Source organism: Equus asinus, chromosome 23 (genome assembly GCF_041296235.1).
Source record: "Equus asinus isolate D_3611 breed Donkey chromosome 23, EquAss-T2T_v2, whole genome shotgun sequence".
NCBI lineage: Eukaryota > Metazoa > Chordata > Mammalia > Perissodactyla > Equidae > Equus > Equus asinus.
In genome coordinates, this window is record NC_091812.1 from 12,806,913 (window position 1) to 12,832,961 (window position 26,049).

The 26,049-nt window shown below is 39.3% G+C and overlaps 3 protein-coding genes across 22 annotated transcripts in view; 1 reads left to right on the top strand and 2 right to left on the bottom strand.

The window, feature by feature from the left end:
- The window catches only part of LOC106822500 (regulator of DNA class I crossover intermediates 1), a 154,702-nt gene extending 147,788 nt beyond the window's left edge, over positions 1-6,914 (bottom strand). For all 9 annotated transcript variants that reach the window (XM_070495416.1, XM_070495422.1, XM_070495420.1 and 6 more), the window contains exon 1: positions 6,752-6,914. In XM_070495416.1, the coding sequence (XP_070351517.1) occupies positions 6,752-6,774 (23 nt within the window). In that variant the 5' untranslated portion in view covers positions 6,775-6,914. The remainder of the gene's footprint in view (positions 1-6,751) is intronic.
- On the bottom strand, positions 1,819-2,724 carry LOC123276118 (mitochondrial assembly of ribosomal large subunit protein 1-like). Its single transcript, XM_044745137.2, is given in 2 exon segments — positions 1,819-2,406; positions 2,409-2,724. Coding segments are annotated over 2 exon segments (702 nt in total). The 5' UTR covers positions 2,548-2,724; the 3' UTR covers positions 1,819-1,843.
- A 53-nt stretch (positions 6,915-6,967) lies between the features above and the next one.
- Positions 6,968-26,049, top strand: part of LOC123276069 (ATP-binding cassette sub-family D member 2-like) — a 53,529-nt gene continuing 34,447 nt past the window's right edge. For 10 of the 12 annotated variants that reach the window (XM_070495429.1, XM_070495427.1, XM_070495426.1 and 7 more), the window contains exons 1-5: positions 6,968-7,103; positions 9,535-9,754; positions 11,637-12,998; positions 14,537-14,717; positions 23,183-23,304. In XM_070495429.1, the coding sequence (XP_070351530.1) occupies positions 11,970-12,998; positions 14,537-14,717; positions 23,183-23,304 (1,332 nt within the window). In that variant the 5' untranslated portion in view covers positions 6,968-7,103; positions 9,535-9,754; positions 11,637-11,969. Of the gene's footprint in view, positions 7,104-9,534; positions 9,755-11,636; positions 12,999-14,536; positions 14,718-20,221; positions 20,351-23,182; positions 23,305-26,049 lie in introns of those variants that run through there. The other 2 variants (XM_070495437.1, XM_070495435.1) reach the window with 2 other exon arrangements.

The following is a 26,049-nucleotide window of genomic DNA, read 5'->3' on the forward strand; positions in this document are numbered from 1 at the left end:
TGTGATTGAATGCATAAATGCTTTGTGCTTTTGACTATCACTACCTAAAGAAAGTACATCAGTGAAGAGATGCAGCCCCTGTGGACTTTAAACTGACTGGCAAAAAGCAAGCTTCAGCTTGTCTTACAAGAGGCTTAGTTTGCCAATACACTTCAGACCAGATGGTCTATGCTTTGAGCAGACCACAAAAGAAGTGCTTTGTGAAGACCAAGGGGGCAGTCAGATGGTGTGGCAGTGTCTAAAGGCAATAAGAGGCTACATCTTCATGTGCCAGGCACTGTCATGAGCCTCACTAATCTATTTTGAAGATTTTTAAAACAATGGTAAGAGAAATGAAAGGCCATCTTAAAATATCACATAAAATGCAGCAGGATTCTATATTCTGTGCAACCAGTTATTTGAAAATAAGTCAAAAGGTAGGCAGTACAAGAAAATAATTTTTGAAATATAATTTGAATGACTATGACAGAACATTTGACCTTGGATACTGAACTCATCTGCCCATTCCTTAGCTTGATGACAAAGCCCGGGACGTACAGTTATGTGGGTGTGGGTGGTCTCCACGGCCATGCTGCTCTCAAAATTGTTTGTGTTTCTTTTGTTCATTAAGTGATCACAGTCTCATAGTACACTGATCTAAAGGGCATATATAATAACCCTTTAAAAAAAATCATTTTGCCTCATTCGTATTTCAAGATGAATTTCTACATGGACTAATTTTTCTGAAGATCACCATCTCAATTAGATATTCTGAAAATGACTTGAAATGTTTTCCTAAATGTTTTCCAAAAACCAGTTTATTTTGTAGTTGTAGCCAAAAAGTGCCCTTTTTGTCACTGAATTCATCTAACATTCATAATTTTTTTTTCATACAATGAATTGCTAAAAAAAAAAAAAATCATGGACTGGCTTTCTGGTTGGACAGGTGAGATGCACTTAAGGCCAGAACTCTTTCTTAGTATTTGATTTTTCCAATATTTGTGTTTTGTGGTTTTTTATACAGATAGGTGCTACATTTATATCTCCTGGTTTCAACTGTCATATTTGACTTCTAGCCTTTTAGTATGGCAAATCATGTTTTCCTTCCAATTAAGCATTGGTTATGGAGTATCTGGTAATAGCTAGGAAATAATTCTGTAATTGAGTTTTGTACTCACCGCATATGGATCATTCCTCATCTGTAATGTGCCCCAAATGCAGCTTCATTTTCCAGATACCTTGATGCAGAATAAATGTTTTCATCATTAGGTGCAGCGTGATGTGTAGTATGTTTTATTTCTGGTTTTTCAAATAAATGTGAGTGTTCTGAATTTAGTCAAACTGTAAACTTGAACAGATTTTTAGTAATACTATGTCAGTCTCAAGGTAAGCACCAATATCTACTAGTAAATTATCTTCTCCATTCCATGGTACTTACTGTGAACCTTGGTGACACTGTTGCATATGAACTAAGAACTAGAGGTTTTAAGTAATAGAGGACCAGTGGGGTGGTTATATTTTTTGCTTTATTTTATAAAAAATTTTTGGCTATTCCATTCTACAGAATAAGATTTAAACAAAATTAAACTCTGAGCAGAGAGCCTGAGTTAAGCACAGGGGTCAGTGCTAACTCCGAGGATCCCTGAATCCTGCTGGGATCTCAGGAATAAAGTTTAGCTTGAATGTACTGATCCTTGGTGTGAGAATTAGCTCATTTACCTACAAATTCCACATGTCAGCATGAGTGCCCACACATTAAGACTTGTTTTGACAACAATCTAATGAACGAGGCAGGGTTTAGAAGCTATATTTTTAAGAAGCGACTCAATCCAAATCTGAAATGACTAAAGCAGTTCATATCATTTTATTCACATTTGATCTCCACTGGAGTCAGGGATGAAGTGTCATCTTCCATTCCAAGAATGAAGTCTTCAGGTAACGTCTCAGGTGCTATCTGAGCTAACTGGTCATCGTAAGAACGTAGGGTCCATAATTTCTCTAATTCGTAGGTTTCTCTGGTTTCTGGAAGCATCAAATGAATCACCATGCTGCCAAAGTCCACACAGAGCCAGTCATCAGTGTCCTTCCCTTCGATCTTAACATGAGGCTCACTTTTACATCTCAGGTATTTGTACATTTTCACAATGTAGTAGGCCATGGCATGTAAGTGTCGGGTGGAAGTTCCACTACCAATCACAAAGTAATCTGTATATTTCATTTCTGGAGGAACCTTGATCACACAAATGTCTCTTGCATTTTCTTGCCTCAGAAGTGAAACCAGCATATCGATGTCAAACTTGGGACCAGTATGATCTGCTGTGCCTGACTCGGGGCGACCCTCGCCGGCTGCCCGCTCCCCGAGCTCCTCCAGGCCGGGCCCCCAGTGCAGGCCGCGAGCACGGTCGGAGATCAGGCAGACCCGCCAGGCGCCGGGCCCGCCAGCAGTCGCCCCACGGCCAGCGGCCGAAGTCGAGGCCCCACGCTTGCCGCGGGCCCTGCTCCCGGAGAAAGGGCCCTACGCCACAGCAGCGGCCCGAGCCGCCGCGCCATACAGCAGCCCGGCCCCATCGCCGTCGCCGCGCGTCCCACATATACACATTTTTAAGTATTTAAATAAGTAATCTTATCTCCAACTATTTACATAACATTTATTTTATTCTTTTTCTCCATCAAACTTTCCTTTAGCCTTGTTTCTGATTTGCCAAACTCTCAGCTAAAACTTTCCTATGTTCTACTATTGTTCACACTGTTTTTTTTAAATCATATATTTTGGCCCCTGATCTTTCAACATTTTCAAACTTTATGGAATGTCATATGCCCCCCTCCCCAATAAGCTATAAATCTCTCAGAAAGAGACTAAATTTCAGTTACTTTATACTCTGACCTGGCACAGTGCCTGGTACACAGCACTCACTAAATACTTTGCACAGGTGAATATTCTAGGCCTACATTTACAAATGCAAACCTCTCCTTCACCTAAATTCAAACAGGATTTTATCTGTGTCTTTCTTATGACATGGGTTGCATTCTTCAATCTAAGTTATAAAAATAAACCTCCTCTAATTAAAACAAAAAGTCTTCTTATACTGCATGTATAGTGCTGTATTTCAGATCTATAGTTGATCCCATTCTGAATAGCATATCGAGGCCCAAAGACTGGTCACATCTTTATCTTCTCCTTTCTCTCTTCTCTTCCTACCACCTTCACGTCTGAGGTGGCTATGAATTTGGTGAAACAAGTCATCAATCACCAAATACTGAAAATAAAAGAGAATCTTTTCCAAATTAAAAAGATCAGTGCTTATACCTGTCCTCTTTCAAATTTACACCTCAATGTGACTAGGAAAACACAGGGTCTCAGTGCTGACGTAAAAGTACAAAACAAAGATTAGAGTTCTAGGTCAATGATTCCCAGACAACTAAAAAAAAAAAAAAATTTATTTAATTGGTAAGACTGACAAATGATTCATATTTTTAATTTTGTCAAGAAAGGACTTGGGACCAGCCCCGTGGCCGAGTGGTTAAGTTCGCGCCCTCTGCTTAGGTGGCCCAGCGTTTCACTGGTTCAGATCCCGGGCGTGGACATGGCACCGCTCATCAGGTCACACTGAGGTGGCGTCCCACATGCCACAGCTAAAATATGTACTGGGGGGATTTGGGAAGAAAAAGCAGGGGGAGAAAAAAAGAAAGGACTTAAAATGGGAGGGGCATTTTAAGTCAAAAAAAGAATATAATTTTAGGAAAACAAGAAAGAACCCATTAAATTGAAAAATCTGACATTATGGCTGATTAGCAAGTTTCAGGGACAGTAGACTGGGAACTGCTATCACAGATATGTCAATTAGTTTCAGCTTAGACCTAATCTCTTTACCCTAAATGAGACTTTGTTTGAAATGAAATGTTATATCTTCAAAGACGTCCACAAACCATAAAACTAAAGGCAAACCAAGTAATTTAAAAAGCAAAATAAGGAAAGCTTATTTCTTCCCTAGCCACCAGTCCCTTCCCTCACAAAAAAAAATCTTACATATGACTGGTAGACTCCCCAAACAGAAGAGCAGCAAAAAGTTAAATGCCAAGTTTCTTTTATGCCAAGAAAACTTGCAAAGACCTTTGCAATTGTAAAGACGCTCCTATCAAATGATTCTGCAATTAAACTGTATATCAGGTCCCTATAATATACAACAAGAATACCCTGGTTTGATTTAGTGTATACAATCAGGTTGCTACAACCAAAATATAAACTTGCTATAGCCTGCTTCATTCATTTCCTTGGAAAAAAGGTATAAAGCCTCTTTGCAAGTGTTTTCCTGTCTTAATGCAGACCTATCTACTGTCTGCCAAATAATCCTTTCAGGTTCTTTAATACTGCCCTCCCAACCCATCTCTTCTAAGAAGCCTTGGTAAAAACTAGGTCTCCAATTTGCTAATTATTTATCTCACTTCCTTTTCAGCTTTTAAGAACCTGTGTTTCATTGTTTCTCTGTAGCGCTTGTTCTGTGCAACACTGTTATCCTTCAAGGTTTAAGGTAATTTCTCTGTTCTCTAGATATCCATAGCCCTTTACGTGTGCCACTTTCACAATACTCGTATTTCTACATTGCATAGCATAGCATAGCCATTAAGCATATGGTTCTCAAATAACTGTCATTGATTAGCTGGGTGACCTTGGGCAAGCCACTTAACATTAACAGTGCCTCAGTTTCCCTATCAGTAAAATGAGGATAACATTTGTACATACCTCATAGGGTTCTTCTTAAGAGTAAATGAGCTAATATACAAAAAGTTCTTAGAACAGCACTTGTTATATATTAAGTACCATTTAACTATCTAGTCTTAAAATCATTCACCTAATTCAAATCTCACCATTCTACCATAAATTCTTTTTGTGGTCCAAAGTTTTATCTTTTTCTTTTTTGAATCCCACTATACAGCTTGACAATGCCCTAAACAGGGAGGCAAGTAAAAACGTATTTGTTGAAGTAATTAATGCCGAATTCTCTGATGGAGCAGCTCTGAGAGAGCTTTGTAAACGTTCTCTAGTTACTCGTCTATATTTTAAGTTCCTAACAGTTCTCAAAATTTTCAAACAAAAACTAATCCTACAACAGAGGGAAATAAACAAGTACTCAAGGATGGTCTGAGACAAGGATTAAAACTTGTACTCTATAGTAGCTCCAATCAACTGCTAGTGATTACTAAGCACTGTCTCAGATTCTGAGGCCCTTACGGCCTCATGATCAGAGCGCCATGATCAACTAATCTTGTCTACCTTTGTTTGCTGGGATAGTACAAAGTGGAGACACTCATTTTTTCATTACCAATCTGGAATTTTACCCTAACGAGCCCAACCTCCCCAAGAAAATTTATTTAAAATTCCATATTTTCTCTTACAACTTCACACAAGTTTTGCCTTTTACTCTATAACATATCCATGTTTACTTAAATTAAAAAATATATTTTCCTCCGATCTGTGAATAAAACTGATGCTCCAGGGAGATGTGTCACGTTTCTTCTGTGGTTTCTTAACCCCCTGGTACCTAATATCTCCAGGTGCAGCACTACCTCATTTTGAGAAACACAATCCTAGACTACACGTTTCCTGCAGTACATTGCTTTTGCATCCTCCCAGTAGCAACCAAAATACTACTCCCTGAATAACCAGAAGATATATGACAGAATAATAATAGCACCTATATTTTAATACTGCTTAAGCATTTGTAAGATGATTTTGTATCTCATTTAATATTCACATTTTAAAGAATTCAAAAACATCAAATTATAGTCATGTATCAACTAAATTGTGTGACGTTTGTAAGCGAGTTTTCACTTTTCTCCAAAGTGGAAGCATGATGCAAGAACATTAGCTAGGAATAAATCAGACAAACTTCTAAAATACGATGCTAACATATCTTCAACAGGATAAATGCTATTGCTAAAATTATCAGACATCATTACAATACTTGAACACAAAAGCTGTCTTTCCTCTTATAAAATTCCTAAGAATTTAAATGTGTTATATTCTAACCATATCATCACTGTCCTGGGTCTACTTGTGACAAAAATTGTATTTAATGGCTTAATGTTTCAATCAAAACAATTCTTTTCGTCAGGGAATTTGATCAAACGAAATTACAGGCCCACATGATTTCCATCCTAGTGGACTTGAAGGTCAACAGCAATGAAGAGGTTACATAAAGCTAAACTGTCAACTCATCCTCCTTTATGTGATTAATTCTAAATACAAAACAAATTGTAAATTCTCTTGTAAGTTAAAGCAAAAAACGCTTCACTTTCCCTCCCTTGCAAAAACAAACTAAATTGGATTTATGGTGGATACGAGCCCCCACCAATGGATTTAAGGGCAGCAGGGAATGGCCTCTTCCATAACGCCTTACAAATTTGTGCAAAGATGATATATTGACGCAAAGAAATCCCTTCGAAAAGGGAGAAGCAGGGGCGAGAAGAGGGCTCAGCTGCTCAGAGGTCTCACTAGAGGAGGAGGACCCGGGAGGCGGGCGAGGGAGAGCAGAGAACCTCACCCACGGCGGGCCCCACATGTGAAGCTTTTGGAAAGACAGTGGGGGAAAAGCTGAGCTGCTTTCGGTTTAAGAGCAGAGACATGGTGCTAGGGTCCCCCGGCTTGGGGAAGATTAAAAGACCTCTCCTAGCAAGTTGCCCCCAGGCAAGGCTGTGCCCTCCCCTCCGAGGCCTAGGAAAGAGGCGCCAGGGACGCAAGGCTACAGTCTCAAGCTCCAGCAGCACGACTCACCGGGAGCCCCCGACCCAGTTCATCTCCCCAAAACTTCTGAGAAGACACTGGGGTTCTGACAGCTGCACTTCAGACGGCTCCGTTCAGTGCTAAGCCACAGCTTCCTCGGTTTCAGCCCGCTCCTCTCCGGCCCACGGGCCTACAGCCCAGCCTCCCTACAGCCTTTGCGGCCTGGTTAGGCTCCTTCCGGGTCTCCCGGCAGCCTCTGCGGTTTCTGCGGAGACGCTGTCCTGAGAGGGCCGCAGAGGACGCCGTGGGAAAGCAGCGCGTCCGAAGGAGGAAGAAAACAGCAGTTTCAACCGGTCGGGCGAAGGAACCCTCAAGAAATGAAGTGTCGGGCTGTGGCCGCAGGGTTAGTGTTTCAAACCACCCCCACCATAGTTTTATTTACTTTGCTGTAGGTCTCAGCCTTTTTTTTTTTAGGTCAAAGAACTGACTGAGGGGAGAAAAAGAAGGCAAGAACAAAGATATGGATCCGTAATCCTCCAGATGATGTTTCCATTCCCACATCACTCCATATCCAAATCCTTTAAATATCTTTCACGTGCAGTTTCAATATTCAGTACACAGTTGTTTATTAGAAATATTGCGCTGTAGTAACTTACCATTTTGTGGGTTTCTTAGAGAGCTTGATCAAAACTGGGTTTAGCTGTAAAGACCCAAAGACTTTAAACAGCTTACCGAAAAAAATCTGAAAACGAAAGTTGGATTTTACTGATCGTTTCTGTGTTATGTTTGTATATCCTCACAAAATGTTTATCTTACACACTGTTCTGTGATATTTTGGTTAGAAACTAGAAATCTCCTGTACCAAACAAATGCACACAATGTTTTTTTTTCCCCAATTGTCATGATTGTTTTCCAGATTTTTAACCTGGGCAATCTCTCATTTTCAAATATGATACATTTTCTGTTAACTCATTGGGAAATAGTGCCTAAAATATAGTTGCCTAAAATAGGATGATGTGCCCTGGTAGACATCGTTTAATCATATAAATACTGATTTTTGTCCCAAAAATTCACCAAAGTATATCTATCATTGGTTTGAATTAAACCAAGTGAGTATAGCATTTCAGAACAAATTAGTCTTCGTCATGGAGTAGCTCATCGTTTTTCAGTAACTAAACCATACAGTCGAGTCAGAAGCAATGGCCCAGTGCGTTAGCCTTTCCTACTTTCAACATTTTGAAACAGGTACAAATTAACTAAATTAACTAGAAGGGGAAAATAATTTTATAGAGGATTGACTGACCTTTTAAAATATATTCTATAGGTAGAGACATAAAGGACAGGTTGACCAATCTGTTGAGAAGAGTCAAGAAGTGGGAGCTGGATAGAACCGTGTCTTCTCTCTGACTAGAGTCACTGCTTTCCTTCCAGTCACATAGAGGCAGTGGAAGTGGTAAATTAGGCTAAGGAAAGATTAATCTATGAGATACATCCTCAGACAAGATATTTGCTGGGTTTTCCTTCACAGCAAAAGACATTTCATTATGAACCAGTTATGAGGTGGTTATTTGTAACAGATGAAATATTGACCTAAGATCTCATCTTCATTGTGTTTGTGGCTCACATGAATAAGGCTAGCATGACTGGTAGATAATGAGTCAAATGCTGTGCTATTTTAGGGCCAGTAGGGCAATTAGGTAATCTCTTGGGTCAGGAAACAGTTCCAAGAAAGGAATACAGCACAGATAAAATACTACTTAGCATTTGCTGAGAAGGAAATGCATCCCAAATCTTAAACCTTAATTTATCTTTATTGCTAAAAATTATTTACTCTCTGGTGATTTACTATGTAAACACATAACACATATTATCTACATTATACATTTTTATTCATATACTTATATATGTAGGTCTCTTTATTATAAAAATTTATTTCTGATGTTTTACTGTTTATAAAGCATGTAGTTTTCCTAATATATGTGTGTATATATATAGTCTCTAATATATATATAAAGTCTATTTAATCCTGCTCTTCCATGGTTGTTGGTAATGTCCACTGTGGCACTGACATTGAGAGTATCACACTTGAGAACAGAGTAATTTGATAATTATTGCTTATTTTTTAACTTTCATTCATTTTCAAGATCTTTTTTTAAGATTATTTCTCCTCTCTTAAGAAAAATTTTAATGCTTTCCCATATAAACACATGTAAAGTTGAGAAGATTGAGTGGAAATTAGGCTGAATTACGTTTACTATAGTAACAAGTGACTTTTTTTCACTCTTTTTTTCTCACCTAGTTTGAAATTCAAACTAAATTAGCGTTCTTTCTGCTTTAATTGCATGGCAATATAAAAAATGAAAGAAGTACCTTGACAGTCTTAGTTTCTTACCTAAATGGCATATATTTCCAACTGGAATTATGTATCTGTTTTCCTATCATCTTGAATTCTTCCTCTGCCTTCCCTGAAGTCTTGAGCTTGGTCTCGGATGCTAGGACCAACCCTGACTCTTGGGGGTAGGGTAGAGTGAAGGGTGGGAGTGGAATTAAAATGGTGATAGTTACATCTGTACTTAAGCGGCTCATCGTTAGGTCAAATCTCACATTAACCTTTTCCCCAGTTATAGTAACTGGCCTCCAACCTTCCCTGCACCACACTTCCGGTAACCAAATTTCTGTCTTTCTATCTTGATTATTTTCCTCATTCTAACAAGTCTTTCACTGAAGCCAATAAAAGCTTGTTCCTATACCCTAGCTTCATTATCAGTTGATAAACTGACCTACCTACAACTAAGTGCAGGCCTGATTCGATCTCTAACCTTCTTTGCTTCTAGATTTCCCACTGCCCTGCTCCTCCCCTGATGTGGCTGTCCTATGCCAGTGATGCAGGCCACTTGCCTCGACTGCCAGCTGCTTGCTGACCGGTGCAACCCTCTGTGTACGTGTTCTGCCTGGCTGAACATCCTCCTATCACCCCCAGCTAAGTTTACCCTGGCCCTCCACCTGTCTTATCACAGTCAGGAGATGTGACATAAAGAATTAAAGTTTATAAGGGTAAGAGATCCTTACTTTGACACATGAAAAACGTGAGATTAGGAATAAAAGATTTTGAAAATAACCACTATAACACTATGATCTCTACATACAGACTTAGAAAGTCTCAATGGAATGAATGATAGATTGTGCTGCTGATATGGCCAGCTATAAAAGAAATTTGCATGAATTTGCCACTCATGTATTAGTCAGTCTGCTGAATTGAATGCAGACAAATGAAAAGAGACCTGTGATGATTCTTGGAATTCATATAGGTACATGGGAAAGGAGTTTTAAAAGTTTAAGGCTATTGTTACTTATGAAAAGGAGAATAGTTCTTTATTCACAGTAAACTGAATAATGAAGATCATTCAACACTGAGACAGGTTTTATATTCTAGCACAAGGGTTGGCAAACTTCTTCTGAAGAGGGCCAGATAGTGAATATTTTAGGCTCTGTTTCATCTATCCAGCTCTGGCTCTGTGGCTTGAAAGCCATAGAAAATAAGTAAATAAATAAATGGGTGTGGCTGTGTTCCAATAAAACTTTATTTATGGACACTGAAATAAAAATTTCATGTAATTTTCATGCACCACAAAATATTATTATTCTTGTGATGTGTTTTCAACCATTTTAAAATGTAAAAACTGTTCTTATCTCAAGGGCCATAAAAAAATAGGTGGCAGGCCAAATTTGGCCCACTGGTTGGGTTATAATTTGCCACCCTCTGTTCTAATTTAATGCATATCTTCCCAGGCTTCCAGTTGACTAGAAATGTGTATGTATGTTGTGGGGGGTGGTGGGTGTGGGGAAGCAAAAATGTTTTTGCATATTCGAAAACACACTCATCCTTACCTAAACATTTTACATATTTAACAGTATGCAGAATTTCGCTTGACTATTTAGCAGTTTAAGTCCTCCATTAGGGATGTAGGGAAAATCTTTTTAACACTCTTTGTTTGAATCAAATAACCAAAGTGGGAAGTAGCCAATAGATTATCTCTAAGCCTAAACAAAACAAGCAAAACAAAAGTTTGCAAAAGACAAAGAACTCTCAAAAAATGAAGTAAGGTCCCAGAGAAGCTATTTCCACCATCTAACTCCACTTGGATTCCCAAATGGTTAACTTTAGGTTATAAAGTCACACACCTCCAAGTAACAACTATCTAAAGGACCCAAGAGGGCGGTAGAAGTGAAACACTGCTCTTTTTTATTCAATAGTCACCTTGTAAATAAATACCAGTGCATCAGATCTCCATTGCTAAAAATAGCAGTTGTGGGGCTGGAAGATTTTTATTGTAAGGACAAGTAAACATAGAGATGGAGATATAGCAAAGAACTATTTTCTATAATGCAGAAGACTTCTCTCCTATTTATTTACAAAATATGCCCTCAATTACGACTTGTCTGATAGATTCTGGGACTTCATGAGAAACACAGACAGAAAAAATAAAATAAAATGGGACTGAAAAACAGATCTAAGTATTTGATAGTTTGTTTTCTCCAGTGTCCCTCCCGCTTGTCCCTTTCCTCTCTCTCCCTTTCAGATTCAGTCCATACCCTTTCAGATTCAGTCCATATCCTTTTCATATTCATTTCATGTTGGTCCTCTTGCCCCTCCTCCCTCGTCTCCCTAGCTCCTTCTGCCTCATCTCGTTTTATAGCGCTTGGAAATTTCCTTTTCTTTCTGCTCTTCCCCTTGTGGAATCTACTAAAACCTTAGAGGAGTGATGTATATTCTGAAACTTCTGTGCGTTTCTAAGTGACGCTGAGCATGCTCAGTAGCTGGGGCAGGTTTTGTCGCCCGCGGCTGCCCTGATTCGACCTTTCCAAAAATAGACATTTACCTCTTTGGACTCCTGCCTAAGGATGTAATTCGCTTTGCTTTCTCCTCATTTTCAAGGTTCAAAGGGAAGCGGCGAGGATTCCAAGGTCCCACCATCCTCACAGCCAATGAGGGGCCTGTGAGGGAGGAGCTTGGGGCGGCTTAGTGCAGCTTGAGCTTCTGAGGGAATCATCCCCAGTAGGTGCGGTGGAGTCTGAGCTCTGCTGCATCTGTCACAGCAGAACAAAATTGAAAAAAGCAAAAGCAAAAGCAAAATTTAAAAAAAGAAGAGAAGAAATGCTGCGGACTATGGAACGCTGTAGGACTTTCTGAAACATTTGCTGGGGATTCCGGTGGATCATGATCTTTTAAAACCAATTCTTTCTGAAGCCGGTTTGGGTAATTGGGAAAATGACACGTATGCTAAATGCAGCAGCTGATCGAGTGAAATGGACCAGATCGAGCGCTGCTAAAAGGGCTGCCTGCCTGGTGGCTGCCGCATATGCTCTGAAAACCCTCTATCCCATCATTAGCAAGCGTTTAAAGCAATCTGGCCACAGGAAGAGAAAAGAAGCAGCTTACCCGACTGCAGAGAACAGAGAAATACTGCATTGCACCGAGACCACTTGTAAAAATTCTTCGCCTGGAGTGAATGCAGATTTTTTCAAACAGCTACTAGAACTTCGGAAAATTCTCTTTCCAAAACTTGTGACCACTGAAACAGGATGGCTCTGCCTCCACTCGGTGGCTCTGATCTCGAGAACATTTCTGTCTATCTATGTGGCTGGTCTGGATGGACAAATCGTGAAAAGCATTGTGGAAAAGAAGCCTCGGGCTTTCATCATCAAATTACTCAAGTGGCTTATGATTGCCATCCCTGCTACCTCTGTGAACAGTGCAATAAGGTACCTGGAGTGCAAACTGGCTTTCATCATCAAATTAATCAAGTGGCTTATGATTGCCATCCCTGCTACCTCTGTGAACAGTGCGATAAGGTACCTGGAGTGCAAACTGGCTTTGGCCTTCAGAACTTGCCTAGTAGACCATGCCTATGAAACCTGTTTTACAAATCAGACTTATTATAAGGTGATCAATATGGATGGGAGGCTGGCAAACCCTGACCAGTCTCTTACTGAGGATATTATGATGTTCTCCCAATCTGTGGCTCACTTGTATTCTAATCTGACCAAACCTATTTTAGATGTAATCCTGACCTCCTATACGCTCATCCAGACTGCTCCATCCAGAGGAGCTAGCCCAATTGGGCCCACCCTATTAGCAGGGCTTGTGGTATATGCCACTGCTAAAGTGTTGAAAGCCTGCTCTCCCAAATTTGGTAAATTGGTGGCTGAAGAAGCTCATAGAAAAGGCTATTTGCGGTATGTGCACTCCAGAATTATAGCCAATGTTGAAGAAATTGCCTTTTACAGAGGACATAAGGTAAGATAGAAATTAAGATGATGGGTGAAATGTGAGACTGTTCGAGCTGCCACTGCAGTGCTAGATACCATCTGTTGTACTGTTGATGGGCCCACTTCTTTAGCGTTTTAGACTCCGATGACATCTAAACCTGTACTAGAATGTATGCTTCCTTACCCCTTTTACTCACAAGTTGTTAAAGAATTATAGAGTGCAAACTTTTCTAAAGTTTCATGAGAATAAATTTTCAGCACTCAGTCTACTTGGCCTCAGTTACCCAAACATGCTCAAAATTATCTCTGAAGCATTTTCTTAAAACTTAAATCCTAATTGGTTGTAGAGCATTAGAAGAAAATGTGTTTGGAAACTGAGTAAACACATGTCCTTTGAGATGGAAAATTTAGGATGGTATTCTCTTGTTGTTATTATTGAGGGCCCTTTGTTTTTAAGAGGAAAAAAACCCTGTCCTTTTACATGAAAGACAAGTTTAACAATTTTGCATGTCTGGTCAGCAGTGGAGGGTCCTCAGTCCTAAGAAGTGCAGGAGAGTGTGTCTCACAAATGGCATTTCCAACTCTTAGTTAATGTTCAGCACCATGTTTGACACAAATAAAAAGAGGCAGTGAAATGAAATTTTGTCTGGCTTTGAGAGAAAAGCTAAGATTAGAGAAGAAATGAGGAGAAAAGGAATTGCAGAACGTTATTTCTAAATACTAAAGATTTTCGACATTAAGCAGATCCCTAAAATAGTTGGCCTAATTACATAAACTTCCAGAGCATTGAAGTAACCTCAGAATATTAAATACGACCAAATTTTTTAAGGTGATGCATCTGAAATCTTAATACAAATGACTTAGTACAAATGAAATATTCAGGTATTCTTAAGTTGAAATGGTATTTTAATTCCCAAGCAGAATTATTTACTTTTTGAAGCATCATTAGTTATCAAGACAAATGTTTACAGTAGTAGGAATCTGAAGAAGAAAATTTAAAGCAAATTTAGGACTTCTACTCCCCCTTGAAAATTGGCCTTATATGTTGTATTAGTCATATTGACTTGTGATTCTTCTTGAATCATTGAACTCAGTGATTTAAATTATAGCATGCTGTAGGCTTCCGGCATTTAAGACAAAATCCAGCAAATTGAGTTAGTTCGAAAATGGAATCTAATTACACATATGTGTGTCATGTGTTTATTTTCAAATATTTTTGGTGTGATCAAGAAGGATAAAGTTCTAACATTGTTTACTCATGTCTTATAGAATATCGTTTAATTTTAACCTCATGCATGTAATTTTGAAATAAAAATTATAAATCACTGACATGTACTTCATATTTACTGAGCATCATGGGTTTTTTTGAATAATATAGGTGTGACCAAATTAAATAAGAATGACTCATTCTTATATTAATCTGTATTTTTTAGTTGTTAGAATCATACATCATACTATACTAAGTAAAACAAAATAATGTGTACCTATCTTTAAAGAAAGCCTTCAGACATACAATATTTACTTTTATAACTCATGCTGGGTTCTTGCCTCTTTTTCCCTCTCTAGGTGGAAACGAAGCAACTCCAGAAAAGTTACAAAGCTTTAGCCGATCAGATGAACCTCATTTTATCCAAACGTTTGTGGTACATCATGATAGAGCAGTTCTTGATGAAGTATGTTTGGAGCAGCAGTGGACTGATTATGGTGGCTGTACCTATTATCACTGCAACTGGCTTTGCAGATGGTGGTAATGACATTTATGCTTAATCTTCAATATATGTTTAGGATTATTTCTCTTGAAGGTGTCACTGCTGGTTTTGTGTGAGTGAAACTGTATATGTAGCCATTTTTCTGTGGTCATTAATGGTCAGAAACAAAGGCAGACTTTGCAACATCCAATAATAATACCTGCAATGTGAAAGGAGATAAGTGGCTCAAAAGTCCTTTCCAGTTGTGAGATATTTCAAATTAATATCTTGAAAAGCAGTGTAAGTTCTCTCCATGTGTTTTAAACTTCAGTTCTGCACATCCCATGTGTTTAGTCTATAAATATTCCATCACTGGATCTGCCCTGTTTTGTGATTTGAAGAGTTGGTTGACTACATTAGGCAACTAGGAATATTGTTTTAGGAAGTGCTTCACACCATGGAGCAAGATCTCCTCTACTTGTAGGTAACATAGATAAACCTCCTATGTAGCATGATTTGGTGGCATTGTGGGCGTAGGGGTTGTCAAGCTGCCCCTGTCTAATTCTAGCTATCACCACCCCAGTGGTTTTTACCAACAGTTTTCATCTTTGGGATAACTAAGAAAGATAAGGACAACAAGAACAATATTAAAACGTTCTGTAATACTTGAGATGGGAGTTTGGGTCTTAATGGGCAGAGACAAAGGGGAGTTAATTAAAGTAGCAGCATTTTCTGCTCTTCCTCCAAAATAAAACGTTCCCCCTTCTCTTTAAAAACCACTTGGTCAAAATTGGCCTCAGTGTTGAAGTAACTAAATAAAAGCATGGGCTTTGTAGTAAGACAGAGCTTTGCTCAACTCTTGGCTTTCCCTCTTCCTGCCTGTATCCTCTTAGTCATGTTAATTAAACTCTGAACCTCTTTTCCTCATCTGTAAAAGGAGAATTGGAAAGGCTACTTCAGAGGACTGTTGGGAGGATTTAACAGAATAATGTTTATAAAGTACAGAGCATGCTCTTGACGTTCTTGATACAGAGTGACAATTATTACCTAGGAAACAAAAGGCAACACTGAGAATAAGGTAACAGAATTCACACTATTTTACGGCTATTTTTGGTGTGGAATCAAGAATTAAGTTATTTGTTTGAAGTCATCTAATAAAAACAAGTAAAAAAATTACCCTATACTTTAATATTTTGAAACAGGGCTTCAGTGCTTTAACCAATTATTACAAAAAAACTTGTCAAATTTGAGTCATTCTTAACCTAAAATTGTTCATTTTAGTAAATTGGAATTTGTCAATCCCATGTGATAAGACTATAGATATACCAAATATACTCCACAACTCAACTGTCTAATACTGTGTTTAGACCACTGGGAAACTGAATTTTATCTATTTTTATGTTTTCAAAGTTTTATTTTTTAAAAAATCATTTAAAAAGTTTATATTGAATAAGGCGTTGTTAGTAATAGTATTTTTAGACATAATCCTTTCATTATAAGATAAAATAAATTGCTTTTTCAAAAAAGTATTGGAGAAAAAAATGACACAAAAATTTATGGTCTTGAGATTAGTTTTAGTAAGACACAACAAAATTATCAGATATTTGTAGTGAATCTAAGTATATGGATGTTTTAAAAGTTTCATATATAACGTATAGAGACAAGACCAATGACAAGATTATGGTGTAGTTCTCTTAGTCCTTGGAAGCACTGGTCTTATTACAAAACCCCAGAGTATTCAACATAGAGCAGAGAAAATGCAGCTATTAATGGTGACAAATTAACCCCACAGAGACCAGTAAGAAGTAAACAGTGTATGCAAAGAATCTAACAATCTTATTTCTATGGGTGATGTAATAAGATATTTAAAAATAAATCCTGAAAATATCATATTAAATTAAAGAAACAACATTAAAATTTCAGATTGAAATTATGATAATCACAGTGATGCAAGTAAAATAATTCTTAAAGCTTCTTTTCAAAAGAGGATTTTATACAAAGAGAAGCAGTATAAGAATTTCATAGAAGAAAAAAATAAATTCATATGACAGCATTATTATGAGAAGGTGCTTCAATATCTTCTGTAATTTCTAAGGTTACTATATATATGCTTATAATGTTTGTACGTATTTACTAAAGACATTTGACCTACAATGATTTAACACATGAAAATATTGTTAGCGTTTTACTCATACAAAATTATTTTTTCTAAATAATGATATATCTTTGAGGCTTTAGGTCTTGGAATTACATATCATATATTCTAATCTAATCTTCAGTCTTAATTTACACTTATGCCCTGAGTTGTCCCTTATGTTAGAGATGAATTAAATACATGATACTGTATATTTTAAAGCAAAAATAGGTGGAAAAAGTGGGTGAATGAGAGAAGAATGGCAAAGAGAAAAGGGAGAAAAAGTAGGATAGAGGAAAAAAAGACAATACAGTAAAGAAGCAGGCCACTGTTCAGATCTTGACTCAGCTATTTAGTAGTTATCCATCCTTGAGAAATTTGCATAAACTTTATATGCCTCAGTTTTCCTCTCTTAACCATAGGTATAGTAATATCTATCTTACAGAATTATGAAATTGTATATAATGTATTTAATGTGCTTTGAAACAGTTCTCAGCAAGTAGTAAGAATTTAGGTGGATCATTGTTACTATTTATTCTATTCTTACCATGTGGGCTCTGGCATCAGATTGCCTGGGTTCACATGCTTACTCTTTTGCTTACTAGGCTATGACTATGGGCAAGTCATTTAACCTTCTTGTGCTTCAATTTCCTCATTTCTGAAATGGGAGAAATTATAGCAGGGTTGTTAGGAGGATTAAAGAAGAGTACATGTGTAAAACTTAGAACAATGCCTGCTTCATCGAAAATGCTCAATCGACATTTGCTGGCACGATTATTGTTGTTAAGAGAGCAAGATATTTAAAAGTGATTAGGAAGTCAGAGGGAAAAGTGCAGATAGGAGGAAGAGCCTGCATAGTTTTTTTGGAGGAGAAAAGAAAAATAGTTTTGTAGTAGATTTGTTATACCACCCACCTACAACTTCAAGTGAAATCTTATGGTTAGGACAGGATTATGTTTATATTCAAGTTCACATTACAAAATTGCATGTGGAATCATGCCATTTTCACATCAGATGAGGAGCTTAGAGGTCATCTAGTCTGGAGCCCCAGATTTGCCTCAGGGCACACAGATGGTTAGTGGAAGCACTAAGGATAGAAGACATTATGTGATTCCTAGTGTGTTACTTTTCTTACCTTCATCACGCTACCTCCATTTAGCTATAGTGGAACTTAGTCTATAAGGGACTTAACTTAGTTTGAGACCAAGCAATCGTGGGAGCTAATGGTTGAAATAGAGGCATTGAAATAGTTAATTATATATGGTTTCTATTATATTTTCTTAGAGGACATTACCCCTTTCTTTGCTTTGTATTAAGAGAAAGACTGAAATTATGTAAAGAAAATAGTTACCTGGGAGCTGTATCTCAATTTTTTAATGTTATAGGCCACTTTTCTTCTCTTCATATCAAAAGCAGTTCTGGGCAAGGCCAGGGAAAGCTACTTATAGGTCCCTTCTGCCGGACCTTATCACAGACACCTGACAGGCAGTGAAGAGAGCACCTAAGCCACTAGCACTGCCAGTAGCGTCCACATGTTGGTGATCTGCTAACGTGAGGTGGCACATCCGAAGTAGCAACTGAAAGCACTCTTAGGAATGGAACTGAACTCTACCGTAACCCTCATAACATGGGTGATATTTTATTCCTAAAATGTACTTCCAACAAGATGATCTCCATAGCTCCTGCTGCAGGAGTATGTCTCATATTCAAATGCCAAATTGTTGAAATATAATTTTGTGTTTGGGTCAGTTTACATATGACTACTCTCTTGTTGACCAATTATTGTCACAGTAATTATCAGTACATATCAAAGACATACTTTTTAGCTGTAATTAGCTATTCGTGTCAGTAGCTATAATTTTTAAAGTATAACATACATGCCCACAACGGCACAATCATTAGTGTACCACTCAGTGAACTGTCGCAAAGTCAACCCATACACGTAAGCACCACTGAGAAGAAACAGAACCGTACCTTCATCCCAGAAGCTCCCATCCCAGAAACCCCTTCCCAGTCTTATCCTCATCTTCAGCCTCCTACCCCCATCCCCACTTCCTCCTGCCCCTGCCCCCATGCCACAGCAAAGGCAGGCATTTTACCGATCATTCATTAGTATTTGCTGGGTTTTGAGCCTTATATAAATAGTATCATGCAGTACGTATGAGAGTTTTAGTTGCTCCACATCTTTGTCAATGTTTGATGTGAGTCTTTTTCCTTTTAGGCATTCTTATGAGTGTATAAGCGTGCTTCATTGTAGTCTTAATTTGCATTTCTCTGATGACTGAGGAGGTTAAGCACTTTTCATTTGTTTATTGGCTACTTGGATAGCCTTTTTTATGAAGTACCGATAAGTTTTTTCTTCATTTTTAAACTGGCTTATCTGGTTTTTGCTTGTTCATTTGTAAAGCTCTTGTGTATTCTGTAATGAGTAGTTTGTCAGATACACACACACACACACACACACACTCAAATCTCTTTTCCCTCTCTATTCTTGCCTTTTCAGTCTCTTAAGTGTCTAAGAGAAGTTCATAATTTTAATATAGTTCAATTTATCAATCATTTTCTTTGTTGTTAGTGCTTTTTTCGTCCTGTTTAAGAAATATTTGCCTAACCCAAGGTCATAGAGTTATTCTCCTATTTTTTTTTTTTTTTTTTGAGGAAGATTAGCCCTGAGCTAACTACTGCCAATCCTCCTCTTTTTTTTTTCTGAGGAAGACTAGCCCTGGGCTAACATCCATGCCCATCTTCCTCTACTTTATACATGGGACACCTACCACAGCATGGCGTTTGCCAAGCGGTGCCATGTCTGCACCCGGGATCCGAACCAGTGAACCCCAGGCCATCGAGAAGCAGAACGTGCCAACTTAACCGCTGCACCACTGGGCCGGCCCTCTCCTATTTTATCTTCTAGAAATTTATTGGTTTTTCATTTCACATTAAGATCATCAGTTAGAATTGATGTTTATATATGGTATGAGGTAGGGTAAGATTGAGATTTGTCAAGGTGGCAAAGATAAAACATAAATGACAAGAAATAAACTCAGATTGTAAGTCCAAAGAAAAAAGTACAGAAGGGTAGCCTGCTTTTTTAATTTTTAAAAAATTAATAGACAATTTTCTTTAGAATAGTTGTAGGTTTACAGAAAAATTGAGCAGAAAGTGTTCAGTTCCCAAATTTCCCCTCCTCCCATAATTTCCCTTGTTATTTACATCTTGTATTAATGTGATACCTTTGTTATAACTGATGAACCAATATTTATACATTAGTAACTGAAGTCCGTAGTTTACATTAGGATTCACTCTTTGTATTATACAGTTCTATGGGTTTTGACAAATGTATTACATAACCTTCGTTTTAAATCCTTTCTCACCTTTTCAGTGAAATAGCAACAGATGTGACCGTGTTTCAATATATCCTTTTATTAGCAGAGCTGAAAATAGCAGTAAAATGAGAAGATATAATGTTAAATATTAAATCCTTAAGTGAGGCACTTTTGACAACGTATTCAAAATATTTGGTGAGGAAGATAAAATGTATTGATCTGGGATACAAAATAGGTGAGTGCTTTAGGTCATGAATTTATATCTCTGACACTGAGGAATCTACCCTTCTCACAGAGGTTATGCAGTTGGCTGTTGTGTGCATGGCAAAATACTACTGGCACTGCTCTCACAGTACTTTCCAAAGAACAATCCGTAGAATAAAAGTCAAATGAAATCTGTCCAGAGCTATTTGTAATTTTGTTGCTAAAAGCACGAAGAAAACCCAATAGGCATTAATCTGCCAATAGGCATTAATCTGCTAAAGCAACGTGGAAAGTGCCATGCCATGTCAAACACCAGTTCATCTGTGCTAGTGTTTTTACTTCTTAACAGAGACTGTCAGTAAAAGCTACTATTTAAACCGCTTTTAACCCAAATTCATAAAATCCCATGATTATTTTAGATCACCAGCCAAATTCTCTATGAGCCAAAACTATTCTTAGTGCTTTAACTGATTCAGCAATTCACTATTTTGGTAGCTTGCTGAGAATCTTTTGGTAATTTTTTTGTGTCTATCTAAATTTTGTCACACATTTAAATGTAAGAATATCTACATTCTGTTTCCAGTCCATTTATTCAATCACATTTTTCACTCCTCACTTATACCAGCACTCAAAGCCTTTCTTTTTTCATTCCTCAGGGAAACTCACTCACTTCAAGGGGGCTAACAGGAGTCCTCTAGAGCAGTGACAACAGTAGGGCTAGGAGGAACCACATTGGACTATTTGTCCTCTTCTTTTTTTTTTAAAGATTGGCACCTGAGCTAACAACTGTTGCCAATCTTCTTTTTTTCCTTCTTCTTCTTCTCCTCCGCAAAACCCCCCAGGACATAGTTGTATATTCTAGTTGTGAGTGACTCTGGCTGTGCTATGTGGGACACCACCTCAGCGTGGCCTGCTGAGCAGTGCTGTGTCCGTGCCCAGGATCCCAACCAGCGAAACCCTGGGCTGCCAAAGAGGAGCTCAGGAACTTAACCACTCGGCCACCGGGTGGCCCCTAGACTATTGTAAAAGGGCCCCATGAACTCATGGTGATTCTCATACTCGGGTGAAATCAGTGCCTGACACCAACCCATGCTGTAACTTGATCAGGCTGTTTATCATTCAGTTGGCATTGCTTGAAATTTCCCTTCTCTGTCCTGTTGCTTATACTATACTTATGATCTATTGAAATTATATGTGGTCTTCAAGGCCTCACTCACAGTCTACTCCTCCATGAAGCATTTCCTGTCTCTTGCAGCAAGAAATGATCTTTGCCTCCTCTAAACACCTCCCGTTAACTCTCTTCATAGGCTGCCCTGCATAGTTATTTGGGAACTTGTCTTCTCTCTCCTACCAAACTGTAGGCTCCCTAAGGAAAGAGTCTGAAAATCACATTTATCCTTGCATGTCCTATAGCACCTTGCCTAATTTCTTGCATATCTAGGTGTTCAGTAAATATCTGCTGAGTGCATTTTACCTTATATTATGCGTGGATCTCTTTCAAACCCAGCTGAACTGTCTGTGAGCAAGTAAATATGAAATTATCTGGTAGTCATAATAGGGCACAAGTTAAATATTTGCACTGATATGGAGAAAAAAAACCTTTGCACTGAGATAAATCAGAGAACAATAAATATCAAAGTTGGACTATGACTATCTATATCACTCTAATTTCTTCATTAATTTTCAGCATTTAATTTAGAACTTTGGAAATAATCTATAGACGGGCCAGATAGAGACTCAAATTGTTGGAGAGATTAAAGTAATGACTTGGAGAGAATAATTTTGAAGAATGAGACTAAATTAAATAGATATGCGATAATAACTAGAGAAAATAATAACAGCTAACATTTAGAGAACTTATTATAGGCCATAGATTAGACTAACACTTCATTTGTATTTCACCTTAAAACAAGTCTTTGAGATAGAATTGTTTGAGATAGTATTATTGTCTCCCTCATTTACAAATGAGAAAATAGGCATGGAGAGGATAAGTGGCAAGTTCTACTTACCTTACTACCTGCCAATAAGTAGTAAAGCCTGGATTCAAACCTAGTCTGACTCCTCTTAACCATAATTCTGCATTGACAGTAATTTAGGATGTTCATTCATCTATCCATCCCATCCATGCATCCATGCATCCATTCAATACACATTAAGGAGTACTATGTGCTGGAGACTCTGCTGAGTACTAGGAATAAAGAATAAAACACACATTCTTGACCCTTAAGAAACTTAAAGTCCATTGGAAAGGCCAGCAAAAGTTTCCAGGGAAACCTTTACTAAAGAGTTAACTCTTGAAGAAAGAGCTAGACAAAGAAGGAAGAGAAGTATATTGAAGTCAGAAGAAATCATGTATGCAAATAGCAGAGGATAAATAGAGTATTGCATGTTTGGGCTGCCGCTAGACTGTAGAGTGAGGGTTGGTTAAAACAGGTAGACAGAGGCTGGATTATGAGGGTCAGCTAACTTGCATTTCTATTAAAGGAACTACACTAGAAATATTTGCTTGTATTCCTATTAGTAGTATTTTATTGACCAAATCCATAGTATTTGATTGCCTAGGTGTAATAAGGGCAGGGAGTTGAATTTGGAAAAAGTTAAAAGAATGCTAAATGAAAATAATCATAATTCTTATAGACTTACTTTTGTTCCAAGTCTCCTTCTAAAAAAATAATGAAACAAAAGAAAGCTTTAAATAAAATCTTGTACAAATATTGTATTTTCAATAATTCATTAAATTTCTAGGAAATTGCTGGTACTAATGAAAAATTTACATGTGATTGTTTTGGCCACAATTTCATCTGTATAAAGTAAAACATTTAGTTACTTGAAAAAACTCAATAGTTTTGTAATTTGCTTTTAGATCCAGAGGATGGCCCCAAACAAGCTATGGTTAGTGAACGGACGGAAGCCTTTACTACTGCTCGAAATTTATTGGCCTCTGGAGCTGATGCTATTGAAAGGATTGTGTCTTCATACAAAGAGGTACTTGCATTTCTCGTCATCAATTTGATTAAAATAAGATATATGAAAATCAAGCAAAATGAAAATTACAAGATATACTTAGTATTTTGGAAACATTTTTCTCTACCAAACATTGCTAAGAGTATAATCAAGATAAAAGGCAGCCCTCCCAAGTATATTGCTGCTAATACCCTTTAATTTTTACACTTTCAATTATAACTCCTCTTTTTCTGTCTATAGTATGACGTATTTGTTTTTAATTAAAAAAAAAAAAACACACCCCTAGGTGTGGATTCTGGAGCCAGAGTGCCTAAATTTAAATTCTTGCTCCAGTATTTACAAATTATATGAACTTACTCAAATTCCTTAACCTGTCTGTGTCTGTTTCATCATCTGTGAAATAAGGATGATGATAGCATTGACTTTGTAGGGCTGTTGTGAGTTAATACACGTAGAATGTTTAAAACAATACATATTAAGCAGTCGCTAAATGTTAGCCAGTAATATTACTTATATACCTTGCAAACTTTTACTCATCCTTCATGACAAGTCAAGCCTCACCAACCACCTCTAAAACCCTCTTGTGATTCCACCTTCTTCCCGCCTTCGTTGCAGAGTCTGGCTCTACCTTCTCTGTGTTCACAGTACACCTGGTGCTTTACCACATTGTAATTGACTATCCCCTGCACCAGGCCCTGAGTGGAAAGCAGGAACTGTCTTACTCAGCTTTACATTCTTAATATCCATTTTAATGCTTGGAATGTTGTACGTGGTCGATAAATACTTGCTGAAAGAATGGTAATAAGACCTGCAGATATCGGATCTCATCATTTCTTAGGGCTGGGTAGCATTCCATTGTGTATACATACCACGTCTTCTTTATCCATTCTTCCCTTGATGGACACCTAGGTTGCTTCCAAGTTCTGGCTGTTGTGAATAATGCTGCAGTGAACCTAGGGGTGCATGTGTCTTTATGTGTTGGTGTTTGCAAGTTCTTTGGATAAATACCCAGCAGTGGGCTAGCTGGATCATATATATGGTAGATGTATTCTTAGTTTTCCGAGGATACTCCCTACTGCTTTCCATAGTGGCTGCACCAGTCTGCACTCCCACCAGCAGTGTAGGAGAGTTCCCTCGGCTCCACATCCTCTCAGACACTTGTCTCTTGTCTCGTTAATTAGAGCCATTCTGAGCAGAGTAAGGTGACCTCTCCTTGTAGTTTTGATTTGCCTTTCTCTGGTGGCTAATGATGTTGAGCACCTTTCCATAGGCCTGTTGGCCATCCGTATGCCTTCTTTGGAGAAATCACTGCTCAGATCTTTTGCCCGTCTTTTTAATTGGGTTGTTGATTTTTGTTGTTGAGCTGTATGAGTTCTTTCTGTATTTTGGATATAAACCCCTTATCCGATATATGGTTTGCAGGTATCTTCTCCCAGTTGTTAGTTTGCGTTTTGGTTTTGTGGAGGGTTTCCTTCGCCGTGCAGAAGATTTTTTTTACTTTGATGTCGTCCCGTTTGTTCCTTTTGTGTTTTGTTTGCATTGCACAGTCAGACGTGGTACTTGCAAATAGGCTGCTAAGACTGCTGTCAAAGAGCATACTGCCTAGGTTTTCTTGTAGGCGTTGCATGGTTTCGGGTGTGACATTCAAGTGAAACCCGAGGAGGCTGCAGTTCCCCGAGAGCGAGCGTCGCGGGGACCCTGCGTCCCTGTCAGCGCACCTTGCCGCTCCGCGGAGGTCCCAAGCAGCGTGTGGGCGGGGCCCCAGGAGTTCTCCCAGGAGGGTGTCCCTGTCGCTGTCCGCAGTCCAGCGCCGGAGGGGGGGCGGGGCAGCGGCCGGGGAGCATGTGGGCCGCGGCGCGCGCGGGGAGCACGCGCGGCTGCTGGGCAGCCGTCCGGGGAGGCGTCTGCGAGCCGCGCCTGCCTGGCCAGAGCCGAGCCCGGCGGAGTCCGGCCGCGCTCTGCTGCTCTCTCCCGGGCCGGGCTCGTCCGTTCCCCCGGCGTCCGTGTCCCCGCTGGGCACAGCAGCCGGGGCCTCCACAGCCACGGCCGCTAGCCTGAGGAGGCCCTCCTTCAGCTCCCGCTCTCCCTGCTCGCCGGACACGGACGGCCGGGGCGCCTGCGAAGATGATTCCATCTGGGAGAGGTACCTGGGGGCGTGGGCCTGGGGGCTGGTGGGAGGCGAGCGTGTCCCTGAGGAATAGGCTTGTGCGCCGAGAGGTGCCCGTCAGGTGGCGGGACAGCTGTGCGGCGCGGGGAGCGAGGGGGTCTCTTCGTGCGCTTCACGCCTTCGTGCAACGGGCGGTGTGTGCCGGGCACCTGCCCAGGGGCCAGCCTGGGGATGCGGTGCCCGGGAGTCGGGCGCTGAAGCGGCCCCCGTGGTCTTGGCTTCTTGGAAGGACAGACGCGAAGTCGGTAAGGACACTGGTCTCGATGCGTTCTGAGGAGTGCAGGTCTCTCTCTTTTAGAGGCTACGTTCCTTTCCGTTGGGGTTTTCATGAAACCTGCTGTGCCCCTGAAGCTCAGGCCGGTTCAGGGGAAGTGGCCTGTCGAGGGCCACATAATATTCGTGTGCAGAGCCAGTGCTTTCCAAAGGCCTTGACTGTGCAGAAGTCTACCTGTTAGGGGTGCAGTGGGGGCTGTCCGGGGAGCATTGTGAGCACAGGTATGTGTCCCCCACTTGAAAGTCTGGCAAAGAAAGCGTGAGGCTCGAGGGTGCTCCATTCGTTCCCTCCTTCCACAGAAAGTCTGGAGAGTTGACTTTGGGAC